The sequence below is a fragment of the Natrix helvetica genome, assembly GCF_964273705.1.
Source record: "Natrix helvetica genome assembly, chromosome: 1".
NCBI lineage: Eukaryota > Metazoa > Chordata > Lepidosauria > Squamata > Natricidae > Natrix > Natrix helvetica.
The window spans coordinates 222,007,448-222,030,951 of NC_138548.1; the positions used below are offsets into that span (position 1 = coordinate 222,007,448).

Consider the following 23,504-nt stretch of genomic DNA (forward strand, 5'->3'; position numbering starts at 1 on the left):
ATGAATTATTAAGCTGGATGAAAATTGACATGATATCCCATGTCTCTTAACAGAAGCTTTAGGGGAAACATAAGAAACAACATAAATTGTGACTATTTCAGTCTGCTTATCTGTGACAAAGGTCTTAGAATAATTGTGATGAGAATATAGTGAACTTTGTAGAACCCAACTTTTCATACTAAGTTTTCATATGCTGAATTGTCTATAAGAGCTAGTAAATAGACCCAATCATTTCATGTATTTTTTAAAAAGGCTTGAATGCTAAACTTAGTGCAGGGTCTAGTGCAGTGATGGCTGACCTTTTTCTAAAAGTGTGCCAAAATCTTATTAGTGCTGTTGTCAAAGTTTTTGCTCTTCTGTTGCTGATCATGCAGGGATCTACTAGATAGACTCTGTTTTTTTGCTCCCATATGGTGCCTTTTGGTACAGCAGGCAATAAGAGATAAAACTTTCCACACTGGGCATTTGTAGATGAGGTCTGGATTCAACTTCATCCTTGCATGATCTCCTGCTATGGTCCGTGTTTGGGAACATTGTCACTTATTTCCAGCTCAGCTGTGATCTGTCTGGAATTGAAAAAGAGCTCTGCAGCTCTGCGGGGTTTCTAGGGTATTCTCCCAGGCAGCTCCTGGGCTCAGGCCAGCTTCTCCACTTCCTGACAGAGGTTCAACAAACACAAGAGAGTGAAAGTTCCTTGGCTGTTTTTCATCTCCCCCTCTAGCCACCACTCACTTTTGGAGAGTTGGGGGGAGGGCTTGCATTGACTGCTTTTTATGTTGCCTCTTATTGGACAGTTGGATAAAAGAACTGATGAGTTCATGCTGTTTAGAATTTAAGACTCATTATCTTGGTGAGATGGGTGGCAAACATACCTAATAGATTAATTAATTAATCTTGGTATTCTGAATAATCCATACCAACAGACATGCAACATCTGAAGCATCACTTCAACACCACTGGCATTGAGAATCTCACCATTGGCCAATTGCAAAAGGCAGCTGTCAAGCCGGCCTCCCAACCCACCAACCAAGAAAGAAACCACTTAACTCCATTTTGCAGAATTAAGAGTACTTTTACTGGTCATGAAAAGATAGCAGCTAAGCAAAGCAAGATCTGAGGCAAAAACACATGAAATCATACATATCAATATGTGATCAACCCCCCCCCCCCCTTGGTAACCCTCATCCCACTCTCCAATCTGTAAATCCCTTAGGTATCATGTGAGTTCCATCTTCAAGAAGCATCATCAGGTTGGTATGCAGGACGGTTGGCCTTGACCGACACCAAGCACCAAGCACCAAGCACCAATCACCAGCAGGTGCAGTAGATGGTGAGACCAAAACTCCCTTTTTACAATCTCTCCTGTGCTAAAGCTTCCCTTCCCAAATACCAGCCCTCCCCCCTCCCCGTTTCAATGGCAGCCGAAAGCAAATAGCGAAACAGAGGCTGACAGCAGCTTTACTTGGAACAGTTTACATCCTGCATCTATATCTTTTAACACCATCACACAACAAGATCTGCTTATCCCTGGTCTTTGGAAAGGATGCAATAGGTGGATAAAAATGCCAAGTGTAGTCTAAACATCTGGCTGACTGTATGACCAACTATAATAATGTATTAATAAATATATGTGCCACCCAGCTCCCAGTGACTCTGGGCAGCTTACAATTTGTTAAAACATCTAAAGACAAAGAACAATAGAAAAATAACACCATAAAAACAGCACAAGACAAAGGAGCAATTATGACCCAAAAGAAACAAGCCCAGAAAGGAAGAAAGGGGCACCAGTCATTACAGAATATGGCATATGGCTGAGTTTATTATACTACTTAGGTTACAGTTTATCATGGAATAAGTTTTCTTGGATTAAAGGAATCTTGACTTTAACTACTGTAATATTAGTGTTTCCATTTCCATATCGTGTGTGGTGTTAATCTTCTAATAGATTAAATGGTAAACCAATCTGTGAAATAAATAAAGCTATTATCCACTTCTAATCTCAGAGTTTTAAAGTTGATTGCTGGAGGGGTTTCACATTGGAACATAAACGAAGAGGCTTAGGGGTCTTCAGTTGGCACTAAAATAAAAAATAACACATATATGTTGTACGCCATGTACAAAGAAGCAGATATCACTTAACGAGAAAAAAGTATTCATTCTTTTTTTTTTTTAAAGCATGGACACGAAAGATAACATTAAGGCTATGAAGAGGAGCATTTTTAGCCCATTAACAGCAATAAATAAAAGCACATGCTTTATACTGAACTAAAGGGGATGTCAGATAAACAAGCTAAGGATTTCATGCATTTGTACAGCTTTTCCTTTTTCCTTGTCAGTGGTAGTTCTGGGGAGCCTTAGCCCAGCATGCTGTTAGGAAGATAAGCTAGTCTCCTAACTGTAAGCGAGATGTCCCTATTGTTAAGCAGCCGAGCAGCAGAAGAGTCTATGCGTAGCAACATTTTGTATCCCCACCCCCACTGCTAGGCACATCTGACTTCCTGGGGTGCCTTCCTCATTCCATGAGTGTGTCTGTTGTACGCGCGCATGCTGATCTTCCTGTGTGTCTCTTCCTCCAGAGCACGGTGCAAGAGCATCTTATAACATTTATGCACACAGATTTAAGGGGGACAATGGTCACACATGCCTGTGTGGTGCCTGTGAACTGCAGAATGTGGGTTGCCTGCAGAATACAGCGGTCCTGGGGTGGGTGGGTGGCTGTATCCATAATGGCTGACTGTTGACATCAGAGGATGTTAAAGGCAGCTGATGACTCGGTTAGGAATTGATCGCCAGGCCTTGTTTTTTGAAAGGTGGTAGGGGGAACAAGAGAAAAGATTGTGGGTTTGTTTTTTTTTTACTGTGGAAGAAGATACAGCCAGGATCTGGGGAACAGCAGGGGTATGGGCTGGGGGAGAGGGCATCTGCTTAAAACTCTGAATAGTTGGAAACCTTTTCTGCAAGCGTTGGCCAAAAAAGCCTCCACCACCATCACCACTCCCCGGCAGCAAACCCAGTCCAGTCCATAGTTGCTCCTGAATAGATTAACCAGATTTCCATAATTAGAGTGCAAGGGGACAATGGGATTCTCTCCTCAGTTGCCCCCCCTCCTTCCTTTTGTTTTGGGCTTTAGATAATGGGCCAGCCGAGAGGGTGGGAAACTGACAGGCTATTTGGTCACTGGACAGTAATTTTCTCACACTGCCAAGGGAGCGCATTGAAACATCTGCCTTCTTTGGGAATGCTTTCACGTTCCATTTCAAATGCCTGACAACTTCTCTCTCTCTCTCTCTCTCTCTCTTCCTCCCCCCCACCCCCTACCCCCATTTCTTTTCTTCTTTTCCTTTTTTAAAACGAAAGGTAAGAGATTGGTTTAGATATGTTGCCTTTTGTCCCTAGCATTTATCCACCATAAATACAGCTTGGTAGTTTCTCCTTACTTTGCAATAGGCCTTCCTTTCCTAAAATTTAATTTAATGGAGAGCCAGATACCGTTTATAGCCTGACTATCTAGCAAAGATCCTATGGGTAAATCGAAAATCAGCTCCAAAGATTTGTGTTTAATCTAAAAGCAAAGCAATAAGCTATGCTGAATTTGGAACAGTGCAGATGATTCAGAATTTACCCTGCAAGGACCTTGGTTAATAACTCTCACTGTTTAAATATATTAACAACTCTCACTGTTAGATATTTGAGTTCCTGCTTTGATTATTCTCTTCATTACTTAAATGCTTGACCTAAATTTGCTTTTTAGGGGAGATTTTTTTCAAAAGTCCTGCTCATTTCTGTGCGTGTGGATATGGCGTTCAGTGGGATGCATTCTCTGACAATGTCCATAAGATTGAATTCGGCTTTAATATTCATTGCTGTCTGGGGAATTCTAGGAGTTAACGTCCATACATCTTAAAGTTGCCAAGGTTGAGAAACACTGGGTTATTAAGTAATTTCTCCATTTAAATAACTTAAGCTCTGAGGGTACAATAGCAGTCCCCAAATCCTTAGCCATAGCCCCTGGAGTAGGGCCTTTGCAGTAAAAGAGAATTGAACAAATCAAGATTGTGGCCTTTGCTGTGCAACTAAAGCCTCCCCTCTTTCATATGCATTTTATGATGGATGTAAAAAGGGTAGTGGTTTCAATCCTTTCCTCACAATGCAGTGCAGTGCAATACAATACAATACAATAGCAGAGTTGGAAGGGACCTTGGAGGTCTTCTAGTCCAACCCCCTGCCTAGGCAGGAAACCCTATTTCCAGACAAATGGTTATCCAAAATCTTCTTAAAGACTTCCAGTGTTGGGGCATTCACAACTTCTGGAGGCAAGTTGTTCCACTGATAAATTGTTCTGTCAGGAAATTTCTCCTCAGTTCTAAGTTGCTTCTCTCCTTGATTAGTTTCCACCCATTGCTTCTTGTTCTACCCTCAGGTGCCTTGGAGAATAGCTTGACTCCCTCTTCTTTGTGGCAACCCCTGAGATATTGGAAATACTGCTATCATGTCTCCCCTAGTCCTTCCTTTCATTAAACTAGACATACCCAGTTCCTGCAACCGTTCTTCATATGTTTTAATCTCCAGTCCCCTAATCACCTAATCAATGTCTGCCTCGAGCATTTTGAACCGCTCATCTCAGACAGCTTTGCTGCAGAGCCCTTCCAAAACTCTCATGAAATTGAAGCAAAAGGAGAAAATTGTGAAATATGTTGCGTAATAATTCGATTCACTAAGCCAGCGATGGCGAATCTTTTTTGGCTCACGTGCCATAAATGGGAGCGCAGGGGGGTTGTGTGCAAGTGTGCCACACCCATAATGCAATGCGCGATGCCCTAGTGCCCATGCGCGCACTACAGGCGCGACCCCCCATTTTTACATGCTTTTTTCACCCTCCCCAGGCTCCAGAGGCTTTATAGGAGCCTGGGGAGAGGGAAAACAGCCCCCCCCCCCCCGAACAGCCTCCAGAGGCATCAGGGAAGCCTCCGGATGGTCCCTGACGCCTTCGGAGCACTCAAAAGTGACTTCCGGTTTGCTCGGAGGGTCGTTTTGAGCGCTCCGAAGGCATCAGGGAAGCTCATGAACCTTCTGGAGAGCCTCCTGAGGGGGCGGGGGAGGCTCTTTTCGCCCTCCCCAGGCTCCTATAAAGCCTCTGGAGCCTGGGGAGGGCGAAAAATGGTTTTAAAAAAGGGTGAACTCAGCTGGCCAGCTGACAGGGCAGCGCCTCGCATGCCCTGACAAATGGCTCCACGTGCCATAGGTTCGCCATCATTGCACTAAGCATTGTATTTAATTGAAATCAATTTTTGTCTTGACCTCATTGACATTTTTCATCCCAACAAACTGCTCAGGGGTTTTGGAATTTAGGATTTTAACTGGGTGGAATGTGCACAAGCAGGATTCAGTTTGTTAGATGTCGTAATTTCTTTCTTCCTTAATATTTTTAGTATTGTAATTCTATTTTTCAAGATCGGACTTAGACACTCTAGAATTTATTTAGAAAAACTGGATAATCAGGCCTTAATCCATTTAAATGAAATTCTCATGGTTGGTTCTTACTAAAGCCATCAAAAAGTTAAATATAAATTTTGCGGTACTTTCAATGGAACTGGCCACAATTAATCTTTTCTTGGTTTAAGGCCTCTGTTTTGGGAATTAGAATTTTTCTATGGAATCCTTTGCAGCTGAGAGTGCAACTGAACTACATTTTGTTAAACCCACAAGGCATTATTGTTTGGCAATATACCAAATAAAACCCAAAGTCAATTATAATTTTGCAAAACACTTATGCCACACACTTCCACTGGAGACTATGTTCCTACCATAACTGATTTTTAAAAATAATTATTTTATGTACTGTTGTCTCTTGAAATCTTAAAATTTACAAATCATACAACAAAAAATAATGCTTTGGGGGGTTATTTAAATTGTATTGTAATAGATGCTCTTGCTGAAGTTAGGATGTATTTATTTGATTCACATACAGTCTTTCATTTAATTCTATGAGCTGTCAAGAAATTTCACGCACTGAATTTCCAGCAAACTAAAATCAAAGCCTCAAAAGCTTTTAAAAAAACAACATCAAATAAATGAAAGTAGAGTGTAATTGTTAAAAATTAACTTAGACATTTATTGTGGGAAAGATATATATGTGATGTTGTTTTTAGATCATTTGGATGGGCATAAATACCAGGTATCTCTCAGTTAGTCTAGAGACTATTCCATTTCACCATTTTAGAATGGTTTAATTTGTGTTTTTCTTCATAATGTCTTATAAGAAGAAAATAGCTGTAGCTTGTTAACAAATTGTTCATGCAATATTTGGACAGTGGCAGCACAAAACACAAAAGATCTGTTTTCTTCCCAACCAATCTTCTTTTTCATATCTATTTATTTTCCTTCGGTATCTCTCGTGTTTTCTCCATGATCTCCCCTCCTCCCCACATCATTTGGTAAAGTGCTGAGGTAATCATTCTAGGAATCATCAGTTGTTTGACAGCCTAATAGGTATAGGGAAAATATCATCTGCATAATTTATGCTTGTGTTCTCTGTGGCCTCAAAGCTTTAGGGTAAAATTTAGCTAGATGCAGAGGTGGATGGAAGGAGATTGCAATAGATCTCTAGGTGAAATACATTGCAATTGTTTAACAGAAAAAGCAAAAGAGCTCCCCAGCTAAACAAACAAAGTGAAGAGTCCTGAAATGTGAAGGACAGTGAGAAAAGGAATTTTGCCTATGTCACTCTGGGAGCATAATTCAGTTTGGCAATACAGAAAATATTCCCGATTTTATAATTTATCCATTGTAAGTAGTATTGGTTTTTTTTTTTAATGTGACTTTAGTTTATGCACAAACAAAATACAGGTGAAACTCGGAAAATTAGAATATCATGCAAAAGTTCATTTACTTCAGTAATGCAACTTAAAAGGTGAAACTAATATATGAGATAAGACTCATTACATGAAAAGCAAGATAGTTCAAGCCGTGATTTGTCATAATTGTGATGATTATGGCGTACAGCTCATAAAAACCCCAAATCCACCATCTCAGAAAATTAGAATATTACATGCAATCAGTAAAACAAGGATTGTACATAGAACAATATCGGACCTCTGAAAAGTATAAGCATGCATATGTACTCAGTACTTGGTTTGGGCCCTTCGGAGCACCATACCGAAATGGTACCTGGTGGTCTGGTACGCCTATAATGGGGGGCACCGGTCATATCCCACCACTGAATATACACTGAATAAAGATTATTTTAAAAATGAGCTTTAGATATTCCTTCCTTCCTTCCTTACTTCCTTCCTTCCTTCCTTCCTTCCTTCCTTCGCACATTTTTTGGGGAAAAGCCAGAAAAGGGAGCAGTTTCTTCTTTTTAAGGTCAGTTACCCAGTGGTGGGTTCCTAACAGGTTTACTACTGGTTCGCTGGGAGGGTGTTTTGCACATGTGGTGCTGCACATGCGCAGTTGACTTAAAACTGTTCTACGCATGCACAGAAAGATTCAGAACCGGCAGAAGAGACCAGGGAACCTGTTCTCGGGTGTGGCAGGCCTGGGTCACTGCCGGTTCCAGCGACCCAGGCTGCCATACCACTACCGGTTCCGCCGAACTGGTCCAAACCATCAGGAACCCACCACTGCAATTACCTCATCTCATTCTTTGAATTTAGCAAAAGAAAGCTACTTGCTGCCTTGCTTATGCCAAATAACTGTACCAGAACGAGGGAGGGAGGGAGGGAGGGAAGGAAGGAAGGAAGGAAGGAAGGAAGGAAGGAAGGAAGGAAGGAAGGAAGGAGACTTGATTTCTGAAAAACACATTTTCAGTCATTAAAAAGCCAAACGTTAATATTTTTAATCATTCTGAAGCTTATTTTTTTCTTGTATTCTTTATTCAATTTACATGGGGACCCACTTGCCAAGCTGTGTGCAGTAAATTTTAATTATTTGAATTTTCCAGTCCCAGAGTGAACTCATTAATACTTGGGCCATAGCCACCACGAAGTAAAGCATCTTATGCTGGGTTCCTTTTACTGAGTTAGAATAACCACCACATTTTTCCTGATACCCCTGAGATGCCCTTTCCTTCAATAATTTACCGCTGCTGTTAATGCAGGGCAGAAGTCTCTGCTGCTACTTCAGCAAGTGACATCATTCTCTCCTTCCCCCTCCCCAAAAACACCCCACCCCACATAGAGCTTCCTTGGAGTATTTAAAGGGAGGGTTTCCTGGGAGGGTTTCCCTTTCTTTTGTCTCCCTCTTTCCAAAGCTCTCCCTGCGGAGGCCTTCTTTTAATTCCCTATCATTCCTTTATTTATTTATTTGGCTGGGGGGGAGGGGTTATGGATGGGACTCGGCAACAGAGGTATTTGTGGCAAGAATGCCCCTCCGTGGACCCTGCCTCCTTGTGCCATTTAATATAATAGTGAGCAAAGGCAGGCAGGATGCTGAATGAAAACCCGGTGAAACCTGCCATTTAAATCCTCTTGTGTAAGTTTGATTTTCAAAGTGGAAGGACAAATGCCATATAAGTCAATTAAAGCATTAGGTAATCTAATTGTGCTGTGGTCACCAATTGGCTTAAAGGCTGAATGGAGGCCGCGCTCCCCGCCCTCTCCCGCCACCCCCTCCCCACCTCAGCCTTCCCCTGAGGCCCTTGCAAATGAAGAGAGGAGGAGAAACCCTGCCCAGGGAAGGGGGAGCAAGAACACACACACACACACACACACACACACAGACACACACACCCAGGCAACAATAAAAATGAAAGACCCCAGTGCTGGAAAGCTACGGCTGCAACCACAAGGCCACCCCAGAGGTTTGGAATAGGTTATAAATATTACAAAATACATCTGCAAAGAGAGAGTGGCATGAAAGGAGGTATTTGCCTGGATAATGTGGAAAATGTTGGGGGCCTCAGCCTCTCACCCCAGCCATCCGTTTTGTTTTGTTTTCTACCTTCTGGAGCCTGGAAGGTTTTGGGAATTTGCTTAGATCCTCAGCAAGGCTTCTGAAATGTCTTTGCTCATTAGGCTAGGAGGATGAGAAGCCCACAGGCCCGGAGTAAAAAAAAAAAAAAACAACCACAAAAAAATGGGTGATTTGCGGGGGGGGGGGGCAGCGGCTAGGGAGAAAAGAACGCCAAAAACCAGCCCAGAGCAATTAAAGTTACTTAAGTCAGGACGAATGATGTACTGCTAGCATTCCTCCAGCTTGGCGCTTGATTGCTTCATTGTGTGCATTCCTCTGCCGAGTTGTGATGGAAGCAGCTGAGCCCAGAGGAGGAGGGAAGGGCCAGGGTGGGCTTTCTTGGCGTCACTCTGCCAGGTTAAAAGAACTCTGGCTGGCTTGCCTGCAGACTTCCTCAACCAGGAAGCTTCCAGATGGATCGGACTCTATTATCCCCAAATGATGGTCTTTTAGATGATAAAATAGAAATCCAACCCAATTTGTAGCCACTGGTTTAAAAAAAGGCTGCCCGGTGGGTGGGGTGGGGAGTATAAAAAGCAGCTCTTTTAGGCAGGGACAATACTGTTAAGTGGGCCTGGCTACACCTATATTTTTCTCATAATTTAAGGTAGGCACGCATGCTTCAGGACATACTTACCGGTAATCATCAGCTTATAACCACAGTTGGGACCTGGATTTCCATGGCTAAGAGATGTGGTCGTTAAAGAAGTCCCTTCCAATTTTATTACCTTTGTTGCATGGTCATTAACCAAATTTGGCTTCCCCTATTGACTGCTTGTCAGAAACTCCCTGGGAAGGTCATAAAAGGTGATCAGATGACCCTGGGATGCTGCAACCCTTGTAAATATATGCTAGGTTGCCAAGAAATTGGATTTTGATCATGTGACTGTGGGAATGTCTGTGGGGACCACTTGTGAGTCCCTTTTTTCCCATTGTATCTTCAAACTTCCATTGTTAAGCAAATAGTCAGAAATCGGAGACTACCTATAAATACATACGCTGACTCTGTAAAACCCCTTAGAGAGGGCTGTAAAGCACTCTGAAGCGGTATATAAGTCTAAGTGATATCGCTATTGCTATCTACATTCATACACCACCTCTTTCTATAAAAGAGGAAAGAGAGTAAAGAGTGATCATAAGAATGGTGCTCCTTCCCTGCTTGATGTACCTTGATGGATATCTGAATAACTTCTGGATGGAAATCGTGCCAGGGGCTCTCCTGGGAATCAGTTCAGGAACTGCCCTGAGTACTTACTGCTGCCTCAAGCTAATTCTGAAACAACTTGGCCTCTTTTATCATGTGTCTGAATTAGTTCAAGATGCTGAATTTTACATTTAAAAACATACAATAATTTGACTTTCTAAATCACTCTAGTTTCCATATCAACCTGTTCTGTCCCATATTCCAATGAATATGCAGACCCAGGCTTGGCTGTCTGCCACGACTAATTCCATAGATAAAACCACTTGGCTGGGAGCCTAGAAAGTTATCTTCATGAACCCAAGATAAAACTTATAGAAGGCTTTCGCAACGGCTCGAATATGGACTGTTGTTTCCTGCAAAGATTCCCCTCCTGTCGCTCCACCTATAAACTCTTTAGGAGGGGCCACACCCTTAACCAGCTGTCCTTACTTTTTTCTATGATGTTTTCTCCACAGCTGTTCCTTTCTCTTATCAATTCTACGCCTACCACATCAGGGACAACCTCCCTCTGTTCCTCCTCACTGCTCCCTGACTCAGATGCCACCTGGTGGCCAACAGGCTTCTCTAGTTCCTGCTCTGACTCCAAACACCCTCCAGAGTCTTCTTCATCCTCCAGAGCAGTCCCACAATGGTCTGAGCTGTCAGAGTTCCCTAATATTTTCGTCTTTGTGGATCAGCAGAGGAGGGGGAGGGGACAGTTTCGCACGTAGCGGGCAAGTATGTGTACACGCAGCTTGCCTGCTGCTCACGCAAGTGGGAATGCATACACTCGCCCATCATTTCCGCGGCCTAGTTCTGAAAGGCACAAGGCCAGAGGTGGTATTCAGCCGGTTCTCTCCTGTTCAGGCAAACCAGTAGTGGTGGCTGCAGGAGGCTCTGCTCACCTGCCCCGACGTAATGTGTGACCTTCTGTGCATGCGAAGAAGGCAGTCGCTTGCGCAGATGCAGTGTGAGCGAGCAAAGCGTGCATGTGTGCACGCACGCTCACATTTGCGAACTGGTAGGGAAGATTTTCGTAGCAGTGGGAATTTAGTTATAAATGCCCTTCCCACAACATTTTGCATGGGGGCTAATGTTACTGTAATTCACAGCATTTCGATTTACTTAGTAGTTGCGGTAATTTTTATAGGCCAATAGTTAGGTAGTTACCGTTGTGGCGTTATCCTTTTGTTTGCTTTTTCTAGCCTTGTACTGCACCCTCAAGCAGATGTTGTTGAATTCTCACCGGTAGGACCCCGGTGAGCATTTTCAAAGATATTGGAAATTGAAATTTAGCAAAATTGCTGTACTACCTAAGGCAGTAGAGTCCCTGGATCTTGATATGGTAGAAACTAGGATACATAAAGTTTTAAACTGAAATAGATACTTTTGTTGAACATTTATAAATTATGTTCTATTCTTGTTAGGAAATACTGCCTCCATATTAATTATTGTAAATCATGATTTATAAGCTACAGCTTTAGGACTATGAACGCTCTGAATTAATGACAAATCCCTGCAAAAGAAAACATCTCCTATAGATTTAGATCACACTGTCTATGGATACATCTTTAAAGAATGAATGCTGAGTTGCAAGCTATTAGGGATTGGAAACATCTTTAGGTACTAGGTGCCATCATCACCTGATCCTGTGCATGGCAAAGGAATCAAGATGCCCTATAAAAATAACATCAAGAATTTGGATGAAGATTATCACTACAAGTATATGGGCACCATTCAAACTGACAACATCAAGCGCACTAAAATCAAGAAGAAGATTAGATCATAAGGACGAAGTTCTTAAAATTCAAACACAGTGGAGGAAATACCATCAAGGCAATTAACACTTAGGCAATTCCAGTCATTAGACACATAGCTGTAATAATGGACTGTACTCAAGCAGAACTCAAAGCCATGAATAGGAAGATAGGAAAATTGGCAGTGATATATCATGCCCTTCATCCACACACCAATGTTGACAGACTCTGTTAACCAAGGAAAATAGGTGAGATAGTGTTATTTCCATAGAGCAGTGATGGCGAACCTATGGCACGTGTGCCACAGGTGGCATGCGGAGCCATTTGTCAGGGCACGTGAGGCGCTGCCCTGTCAGCTGGCCAGCGGCATGCGTGCGCTGACCAGCTGAGTTCACCCCTTTTTAAAGCCATTTTTCGCCCTCCCCAGGCTCCAGAGGCTTTATAGGAGCCTGGGGAGGGCGAAAAGAGCCTCCCCCGCCCCCCTAGAGGCCCTCCGGAGGCTTCATGAGCTTCCCTGAAGCCTCCGGAGAGCAAAAAAACAGCCCTATGGGCAAACCGAAAGTTCGAGAACGGACTTCCTGTTTGCTCGGAGGTTCATTTTGACTGCTCCGGAGGCTTCAGGGAAGCCTCCTCAAGGTCCCTGAAGCCTCCAGAGGGCTTCCGGGGGGGAGGCTGCTTTTGCCCTCCCCAGGCTCTTAGAAGGCCTCTGGAGCCTGGGGAGGGTGAAAAAAGCATGCAAAAAATGGGGGGGGTTCCGCGCCTGCAGTGCGCGCATGCGCACTGTGGGGGTCGCGCGTTGCATTATGGTTGTGGCATGCCCGCACACGACCCTCCTGCGCTCCCCCCACTTATGGCACGAGAGCCAAAAAAGGCTCGCCATCGCTGCCATAGAGCATCTTGATTTCTTCAGTTTTAACCATTGCCCCCGTTTCTGGTAAGGGTGGCTTGTTTGTCCAGTGCAAGCTCCATAAAAGTATCTTGGCTATATATAAGGACAGTGTTGGCCATGATTCTATTTGAAATGGTTTTTTTCTCCATACAACTTTAGATCACCCACATAAAGGAGGTGGGATAGTTTGGTAGATATTTTTGCTATTTGATAGCTGTGGCCGGAATTATTCAGCATTGTTGATAGAGGAATCAGTGCAATACAAACAGAAGTGGTGATAGTGTGTTTCCTTGAAAGATAGAACATAGATTCCTGTTTTGATATTAACTTCTCCTAGTCTAACACCATTGACCAACAATTGTCTCTTCATAGTTTCATTAATCATGGCACAAAGCTTCTGACTTCTGTTATTTCTAGGCATGTGATTATCCGATCACATGGCAGAGAGTCGAATGCCTTTTTGTAGTCAATCCATGTTACATTCAAATTGGTCTTCCTTCTCTTGCAGTTTTCCAAAATCATTTTGTCAATTAGGGCTGTGATGACAAAGCTATGATGTACGTTCCTGAAGTGACACGCAGAGCCATGTTACCTGGCATGCGTGGCGTCGCCCATTCTTCTTCCGGGTTTCTGGCACACATGCGTGCATGATGATCAGCTGGTCTTCGTGCATGCCGCAGTGCCAGAAACTGGAAGAGCTGGTTTTCCGTTTTCTGGCATGAGCATGCATACGGCCCAGCTGATTATCGCACGTGTATGCGTGCCAGTAACCGGAAGACTAGCTGGCCGGCATGCATATGTGCACCGGAAACCGGAAGTTCATTTTCTGACATGCGCATGCCCCCTGGGCAGTTCCTCTTTTGGGTTTGGCCCAGATGAGTGCACACACAAGTTGTGCGCGCTCCCTTTTTGGCACTCGGTGCCACCATTGAATTAGGGGTTGGTCTTTTGTTCCTCTGCTGTTTCGGCAGTTTCCTTTCTGCTCAGGTGGAAAGAGCTTGTTTTCAACTAGAAGCTATTGGATTGCGTCAGCTACCACATCAGTTAGCAATTTGAAAGTTGTTGGTAAGCAGGTAATTAGTCAGTAGTTGCCAGATGCTACCTCTTTTGTTGGATCTTTCATTATCAGGTAGGTTTTGCCAGATGTTAACCAATCTTCAATTTCACCTTCTTGTTCTTAAACTGTTTGGCAATGAGTGGATGTAGCCTCAGATATCCTCTTCTTGTTGGACTTGAAGGTTTGGGTTTATTCTTCTCTGTTATTGCAGTCTCAATTTGGAGCCACACTTCAACTGAATGAAGGTTCAGTTACTGTATGTTGTGGCTTTTCCTCTTATGGTCACATGGGGTGTCTGATTTAGTTTTCAGAATTCCATGATACATATATATTTATCTATCAATCTATCAATTTGGTCAAAATATATATGAAGTAAAAATTGCTTAGCCAGGTGAAGATTCTGAATTATGTAGAATCACCTCAATTATGCACATCAAATTGCTGATTCTGTGGCCAGAGTGCCTAGAATTATTTAGGAACATGCATAAACATACTATATTCAGGATGTACATTACATTAAGTACATGATGTTTCAAAAGGCTATTGATTGATTCATTACCAAAGGGTTCCAAGAAAACTCCTTTCCTGGATTGGATAACTATCTAAAATTTAGGAAATACAGTGAATGCGTGGTTATTATGGACTGTCCTCTTTCAATTATCTGGCCTGGCTCAATCGCAATCGTAATCTCTCTTATTCCTCCTAACTGTTTTTTAAATTGTCTTTTAAATGTCAAATTTTTAACTGCATATTGGGTTTCCTACAATTGGGGTATTTTAATGCTGATTTTTAACTGTTTAAATGATGTAATTTGTTACCTCCTCCGTGTATGTGTGTTTTGTATGTATGTACGTTTATGTGTTTTGATACATCTTCTATGTTTTATATGCTCCATTGTACGCCGCCCCGAGTCCTACTTGGAAAGGGAGCGGCTAATAAATTCAAATTATTATTATTATTATTATTATTATTATTATTATTATTATTATTATTATTATTATTATTATTATTATTATTATTATTATTATTATTATTATTATTATTATTATTATTGACAATATATAAAAATAAGCAAGGTGGATCCAAATGAAGCACTATTGCAACTAATATTGGTTAATATTCCTATAGGGTCTGGAGTTCAAATACCTGATGTATTACGAATGAAGGCGAATATATGTGTCCCAGGATAATGTTTGCAGAAGCCAATCTGGGCTGGTCACTGGGACCAGAGGTTTTGTCTTCCGAGCTTTCAGACTCGTGCTGGAGCCCATCTTCAGAGAACTTCTCACTGCTAGAGAAGTTCCCTAAAGATGGGCTCCAGCACCAGTCCAAAAGCTCACAAGACAAAACCTCTGGTCCCAGTGACCAGCCCAGATTGTACTATGCAACCTGTTGTATCCTTTGGGAATGACACCAAATTGTTCAGATAGTATAGTTTTAACCTGTTGGCAAAGAGCTTCAAAAAGAATCTTTCATGGGAGGAAGAGCAAGTAAGATTCTGTGAAATAAGAGTAAAATTGCAGTAGCCACTTATCCATACATCCTATGTTTGGTTATGTTTTGTTGTCTAAGAATATCCAAGGTTGACTGGCTGTTGACACACTGTAAGCCTGATCCAGCAACCTTCACATAGCAAGCTCAGAGTTCATTCTTGGTTTAGACACTCCCAGCTTTTTCATCTTTTTTTTTCCAATTTTATTTTTCCAGCTTATTCTACTTCTCCTGCTTGTTGTGAAAATACATATATAAATGTCTCTGTATTTTGTGCAGTAATAATAGTAGGTAATTCTCAAATGAACCATTGGGTTTGTTTTAGGGTACATTTCCCTTTAAATCTAAAGCTAATTCTGGTTCCTTTGCTCTTTCCTTCTAGCTCCCTCAAAGATGCACTGGACACCAGAGCATGCTCAGCCCCTGAATCAGTGGCCAGAGCAGCACCTCGATGTCTCCTCGACCACCTCCTCACCTGCCCACAAATCTGATCTCTACCATAGCAGTCGGCAGCGTTTCAACTATGCCTGGGCCAATGATGACATCTCTGCTCTGACTGCTTCCAACCTGCTGAAGAGGTATGCGGAGAAGTACTCGGGAGTCCTCGACTCCCCTTATGACCGGCCATCATCACTCAACACCTATGGGGATGGTGCCTTTGGATCCCTCAATGGACAGAAGGGGGAGGTGGAGCCTTGGTCAATGGCCCACAGCGCCGAAGGAGTTTATCCTCTGACCCCAATGCATGATGGACTGTCCAGCTCCAAAGGGATTGTTCCTCCTCCTGTCACACCTGGTAACAGTCTTGGTACCTCCCCCGTGGTTTCCACTAACCTGTCTGACTCCATTTATCCCAGTAACACTTGTGGGGGACCTGCCACATCTGGCAGCCTCGGAGCATCTCAGGAGTATCCGTCGGGCTACAGTGGAGCCTACCTGCCCTCAGGCTATTGCAGCCAGCCCACTGCCGCACTTCCCCCTCCACACCCATCTACCCACCTGCATAGCTCTGGCCTCTTGCAGCCCAGCCATCCTTCAACTGCTCTTGTCCCTGGATATACTTCTTCAGGACCTATGTACAATTATGCTTCAGGGAGCTACCCAGCCCAGCCCAGTTATGGTGCCATCCACCCTCCCCATCCTTCAGCCCCATATTTACCCTCAGGCATTGCTGCCCCCACACCCATTCCCCCTTCCTCTCGCCCTCCTGTGGTCCCCGGCTACAGCTACCAGAGTCCTCTCTCTGTAGCACCCTTGAGTGGCGAATCAGGGAGCTCTTTGAAAAGAAAGGCCTTTGATATCACTGGCGGGGAGGAGGATGGCGAAGGCAGGTATCGCAAATACAGCTATGAGCAACCAAAGTCCCCATATCAGATGTCCGACAACGGTGAATGTAGAGGGAATGGATTCAACCGGAGCTCAGAGGTGCCTTTCAAAGGTGGGAAAAGGCCAAGTGGAGCAGGAGTGGTGGCAACCACAGTGGCTTCCGAGGAGCCCATTGGGAAGTTCAACAACCAGGCTATGAAAGGATTGGTCTCTCCAACTTACAGTGTTAGTGAAGCCCCACTGCGGGCCAATGAGAGCTTTGAGAAATTCACTCCTCCGGCTGCCAACGGGGAGCATGAGGGAGACTCCTTTGCTCTAAGGATGCAGCCCAAAACAACAGCATTCAGTGGTGACAACAGCAGCCAATCAGTAGAAGAACAGCTGAAAACCATGGACCCTTTCATTCTGGAACTGGTGAACAACAAAGTAATTGACTGTGGCCCTCCGGTCCAATGGACGGACATTGCAGGACAGGTCTCTGTCAAAGCTGCCATTGAAGAAGAGCTCGTGTGGCCCATCCTGAGGCCAGGTGCATATACTGGTGCAAACCAACCACCCAGAACCATCCTGCTCTTTGGGCCTCGTGGTGTGGGGAAGACCCTGCTGAGCAGGTGCATTTCTACCCAGCTGGGATCTACCCTGTTAAAGCTCAGTGGGACAGCCTTGGTCTCCAAGTGGAAGGCTGAGGCTGAGAAAATCCTACAGACCACTTTCTTCATATCCAACTGTCGGCAGCCTGCTGTCATTCTCCTCACCGACGTGGAATCTGTCCTAGAAGACGCTGCCATCTTGAAGTCCCAGTTGCTCACCTACCTGGACAAGCTTGCTACCTCCGCTGAGCAGAATGTGGTTGTCATAGCAACCACCACCAGGCCTGGTAATCTGGATGAAGCCACCCAAAGAAGGTTTGCCAAACGTTTTTACATCTCCCCGCCAGACAGCATTGCGAGGCGGCAGATTCTGCACCACGCTTTAGCTCAGCAAAACTACTGTCTCAGCGAGAGGGAGATGGCCTCCATTGTCCAACTTACTGAAAGCTACTCGGGCAGTGAGCTCCTCCAGCTCTGTCAGCAGGCAGGGACCAACAAACTGCATAGCCTGCCAGGCCAACTTCAACCCACCTCCTACAAGGATTTTGAAAGCGTTTTCTGCAAGATCCACCCTGCTGTCTCTCAGAAGGAGCTGGACCTGTATGTGGAATGGGATAAAATGTATGGGTCTCACAATTAGTGGGGGAGCTCCTGTTCCTCTTTCCAAATAATCTTTAATCTGTTTGAGAGGAAGCCACTGGAAGCACTGAATTCTCAGTTTACTCTTTTAAGGTTTTGGGGCGCTGCAGGTTCATACCTCCTTCCGTATGAAAAGTGGGAAAGGGTGAGACATCGTTTTCATCTCTTTAAAAAAAAAAAGCCACCCCAATTGGATGCAAGTCCTTCCCTAGACTGACTGACATGCAGCTTATTGTTGTTTTTTTAAAATGAAAATGTCTGAAAGTTTGTGTGGTGGTTGTCAGGTCTCTATGTTAATGAAAAGTAGTTGCTCAATGAACTCAGGATAACCTATTTATTATTGATCTGTTTTTCTAACCAACCCTTTCCAGCCAGCATTGTAAAATATTCTGCCAGGTATTACCCCTTTCCCAGCTCCTTTTTAATGCTGCACACCTCAAACACTTTTGTCTGAAACTTCGCATTGCTATTGCAGCCTCTCTCCATCCTTTTACCCTGGAGAAACCTTTGAAATAATGTTCAGGTCTCAGGGAAGCCCTGCATAAAAATAGCCCCCAAAATTACAAATACCTCACAGTTCAATTCACCTACCCCATCCACATTTTACAATATTTACAACAACAGCAAAATGGCAGGCTGGCAGCTACATTGTGGTGTATAAATATTCCCACCACTGTCAGTGCTGGCATTGCCTGGCTTACAAAGTTCCCGAAAAACAATATTTGATTTCTGGCAGAATCCCATGATTCTGTCAAACTCTAATTAGGGAAGGCTGTCCTAAAGGTAACAGCCTGTGGATCATTCACTTAATATTTCTGAACAGACTCATTTTCAGAGGCAGATCTAACCATAAAGCAGATGACATCAGTACATTTTGAGAGAAGGGGGTTGGGATTTTTTAAAATGTAGATTGTTGAATAAGCTAGGCTCTTTTTTATTTTTCTAATGTATGTAGTAGTGGTTTTCCCCCCTTTTTTTTAACTACTCAGGAAAAATAATTTACCTCAAAAAATAAAAGAATGTTTGCATTTTTTTAACTCAAGGAAAATAAAAAATGATTTGGAGGAATTACAAATGTGCTTTATAAGGTGCACAGGAGAAGGGAAAAAAAGCAAGAATAAACTTGAAGTTGTTACAAAGATGAAAGTTGAATGTATTTCAGGGGTGTTTCACAATATATAATGCCATAACTTTATTCTTTTTGTTTAAAGAAAGCATTTTTGCCATAGCATTTAGGTGGAGTAATGTGTGTTCAAAGAATAAGAAGTATTAGTATTGAAGTTCCAAAGCCATGGCTAGTACCACTTTTTAAAGGAATCTTTCTATTACATTTCCAAATTCCCAAAGTATTTTGAGGCAAAACAAAACACAGACCTGTGGTCCCTGTCAAGGTATCCCAAGGGCCATGGCATCTTCCCCAAGTTGGTTGCCTTCAAATTCCTGGTTGAACCTTCCAGAATTCTCCAGCCAAGACAGCCACTTCTGAGAATTCTAGGAACCAGTCTGGGGAAACCTGGCCTGTAGGATTCAATAAATGTCTTCATGCAGAGAAGAAAGTTAGTAGATGAATACATGGCATCCTTTTAGGCTCTTCATTCAAGGTTGAGAAGCCTCTATTAAATCTAGTACTGTGGTCCAGCCCAGAACAGGAAAGAGGTACATCAACCATAGAGCTGGAACATTTATTTCCAACCATCCCTGCACAATTTGTGTTTTTTTCTGCCTCTTGCATTTTTGTCCCCTGACCTGGGAGTCACAATTCAAGAGGTAAATCTATGTAGGTTTGTACTCTGTACTGTTCCATTTATAGGTACGTGTGTGTAGGTAAAGGGAGGGCATGTCTTATAAATATTTGTGTAAGTGAATAATGTTTCCCTATGTGTAAGCATATAAGAAATCATGCATTTATGAAAATACGGTTGAAAATGGAGTCATGTGCACTTAGGAGAGACTTGTACCCTCTCAAGCAGGAGATACATGGCAGGAGACTCTCGTGTGCCTACTTTGCATTGTCTTGTTGGTGGTGCTATTGTTGTTGTGGTGTGTTGCCATTCTGAACAATTCTAATAGAGTGGTGTGTTTCTCAACTTCAGCAGCTTTAAGATGTGTAGACTTCAACTTCCCAGAATTCCCCAACAAGCATGCAACTAAAGGTGCAGAGGTTGAGAAACACTGAGATGTATACATCCAGACTGAGCATAATATGAGGCCTCAATCTATACTCATGCAGGGTTAAGTCATCTTTTGTTTCCCATCTCCCCTCAAAATCCTTCAAACTCCAAGGTTAGTTTTTGAAAAGAAACTCACAATTCTTGTGTCTAAATCAGTGATGAGTTGCAGGTGGTATGCCCTGGTAGGGGTGTACCGGAGCCTGCCTGGAGCACTGGATGCCGTTCCGGTACAGGGGCCCTCCTGCCCACTCGAGCTCCTTACCGGTCTTTTAAGTCTTTGGCGCTTCCACGCACGGTGCATACAGCGCCTGCGTGATGCTCCGCTGAGCAGCTGGAGTATTGGGGATGCTCGCAGAGGCGCTAAGACGCATGCGCGTGCTCTGCGCGTCCATGTGGACGACGCCGGGCCCGTTCCAACCGTACCGGTTGGAATGGGATCTGGAACCCACCACTGGTCTAAATATTCCCATTTTGTAAAGGTTTACAAAAACACTTATTGGAAAATGGACAGAAATTGATCAAAGCTAAATCTCCAAATATTAAACTTACTATAGTAGATAGGAACCTTCTGACTATATTGAGTTCCCTATTCAGGAGTAGGCTGGATTTCCATGGTGCCCAGGCCCTTTCTATGATCCCTAGAATTCGGCCTTCCCCTCAAGACTGCCTTGCCAAAATGTGATGGCAAACCTGTAATTTATTTTAATAGAGAGTAAAAATACATTCAAGTTGTTACGTTCCAGAGATATGACACCTGTTTAACCAGGACTGAAGTTCTCCAAAAGGAGGAGGCTTCACTCTCGGGTGAGATATACTTCTTTTGCCAAAGTACTGGTTTATAAACCGCAATGCCTTAGAGCAGTACCAAACATTATTGCTTAATGCCAATTCTGGTACCAGCAGGTGTCTTATTTGGGATGCATCAATGTCTACTCTGTTCCAAATATAGCTAAACCTAGATCCAATCCAAATCCATGTGGACAGAACCAGAGAAATGTATTTGGATAAGAAAAGTGGCCTGAGATGGGTGGCATCTTTAAATGGGTACTTTTGAGATACTTAAATATTCTAGAGTTACAAGAATAGCTCAAGAATAAGGTCAATGTAATTTGCATGAAAAACATAGCAATAAATTAGGAGACAGAACAAGCACTCACAAGTGCATTTAGCAGTCAGTGACAGGCCCCTTTGCAATGTCATACTGGTGCCTTCATACCTATTACTGCAAATTAATTAGCCAAAGTAAATAATAATCCCATATGGTTTAGAACAGAGATGGCGAACTCTGGCCTCTTTATGATTCGTGGACTTCAACTTCCAGAATTTTTCAGCCAGCCATGCTGGCTCAGAAATTCTAGGAGTTGAAGTCCCCAGGTCATAAACGGGCCGTAGTTGCCCACCCCTTTAGTTTAGAAGAAGCCAGAATTTCCGCTTAACATCTCTAAAGACCATCTCTTCTTTAATGAAGAGGTGGACTCCTTTGCAAGTCTAGTCATCAGATTAGGAATTTAAATTATATAAGGGATCTGGATTTTATTTGCTGCTTAAGGATCACAGGTGAGAGGATGCAGAGACAAAACCAAAGCAAAGATTAACTACGTGATTTCATTTACAATCACCCCGCCTGTACATCTTGAAATGAAAACAAACATTGCTGAATTAAAAAGCTTGGCTGAAAGTTGCAAATCCTACTTAGTTGTGGCTCAAGCAGTCAATTGCCATTTAGGTTTCTGCTAAACCAAAGCACTTAATATCAGAAAAACAGAGCTGATCCCAATTCAGGCAGTGGGTGCCTTTGAATAAGTCACAATCTCCTAACCTCATTTTTCCCATTTAATAATGGATCTCTCTCTCTCTCTCTCTCTCTCTCTCTCTCTCTCTCTCTCTCTCTCTCTCTCTCTCTCCCTCCCTCCCTCCCTCCCTCCCTCCCTCCCTCCCTCTCTCTCTTAAAGAGGATTTCATTAGGCACTTTGCATACAGTAAGTACTATATTTAAAAAAGACTAACCTAAATACCTCTTCATCCATTAATCACTGAATGGAACCACTCAATAAAAGTCTGAAGTGTTGATTTAAGAGCTGATGCTTGCCCTTCCATCTAAGTCAGTCCTGGATGCTACACTGGACAGTATAATCATCTGCTTGGAAAATATTGCATTTGGAAGAATTTGCATAACAGAAAGCTATGGGTTAAACTTCCAGTCTTCCCATTCGTTTTTTTCTTTTCTTTCCAACTTTTACCCTCTTTGGCTCCTTCCTGTGAAAACCAAAAATGTGGAAGAGAAAGAGGATCACAGAAGTAATCCTTGATCCTTTTATCAGGTGAAGATCTTTCATTAGATCTATGTGTATTAATAGTCTATCGTGCAGTTATTTAGCATGCGAATCTGAAGCTGTAAAACCCACGAAAGGAAGCTTGTATGATAAATTTAGGACAATCAAGCCCATGGTACACATTCTGGTGCAGCTATGGGTCTTGTTGATTCATAGCCATCTTTCGCCCTATCTTCTCTTAATGCCTAATAATAAATGAAAGAAATCAATTGCCATCAATGTTAAAACCTGCCATAGGCTAAATAGTAATGGGAGATGGTTGATTTTCTCAGTAAGAAAATTCCATTTGATCAGTTAGCACTTTATTTTGGAATTAATGGAACATTATTGTGACCGAGGTTTATTTTTTTCTTATATTTATATTTTCCTGCCATTATTATTTCTTTGTGAAAACCTATCTTTTGCATATTCTGTCTCTTTTTAAATTCATTATAAGGTCTGTTAATTTTCCCTTTCTGATTCACATGCTCCTATTTTTTAATGTATTCTCTCAAGATCACCTAGCAATTTATAAGTCGTTGTGAACCTAGTGATTGATAAACATTTGTGGGGAATTTTCTGATTCTTTTTCTAACTGAGGAAGCAACCTGGAACGTTGTATTTCCCAGAATCAGAGGTCAGCTGCACATTCACCTGGCAGTCATTTTTCCTGAACATTTTTTAAATGAAGGATGGGAAGAACTAAGAAGCTATTCTTCCTGCCCCAGCTGGACCCTGGGAACTACTTCCACAAGCTGAATCATATGACTGGAATTGGGGGAGGGGGGGAGAGGAACTGCCAGGAAACTAAAGGAAATAGCTGGAATGGAAGGTTTTCTAGGGAATAACAAACTGGAAGAAGAGTGAAGTACTTCTGTTCTGTAGTTTTCTGCTACAAGTAGTCCTCAACTTACAATAATTCATTTAGCGGATATTTGAAATTAGTCGCACTTGCAACCTTTGCACCATCCCCATTGTCATGTGATCAAAATGTGGGCACATGGCAGCCGGCATGGTTTACAATGGTTGCAGCATCCTAGGACCGTGTGATCACCATTTGCGACCTTTTTATCCCGCTTCCAACGAGCAAATCAATGCAGGAATCCTGATTTGCTTCATGACTCACTTAACAACTGC

The 23,504-nt window shown here is 42.9% G+C and overlaps 1 protein-coding gene across 4 annotated transcripts in view; it reads left to right on the forward strand.

Annotated features, from left to right (window-relative positions):
* The window catches only part of FIGNL2 (fidgetin like 2), a 70,616-nt gene extending 49,990 nt beyond the window's left edge, over nucleotides 1–20,626 (forward strand). For 3 of the 4 annotated variants that reach the window (XM_081939859.1, XM_081939860.1, XM_081939861.1), the window contains exon 2: nucleotides 15,712–20,626. In XM_081939859.1, the coding sequence (XP_081795985.1) occupies nucleotides 15,723–17,885 (2,163 nt within the window). In that variant the 5' untranslated portion in view covers nucleotides 15,712–15,722 and the 3' untranslated portion in view covers nucleotides 17,886–20,626. Of the gene's footprint in view, nucleotides 1–13,931; nucleotides 14,020–15,711 lie in introns of those variants that run through there. The other variant, XM_081939858.1, reaches the window with a different exon arrangement.
* The last annotated feature ends 2,878 nt before the right edge of the window (nucleotides 20,627–23,504 follow it).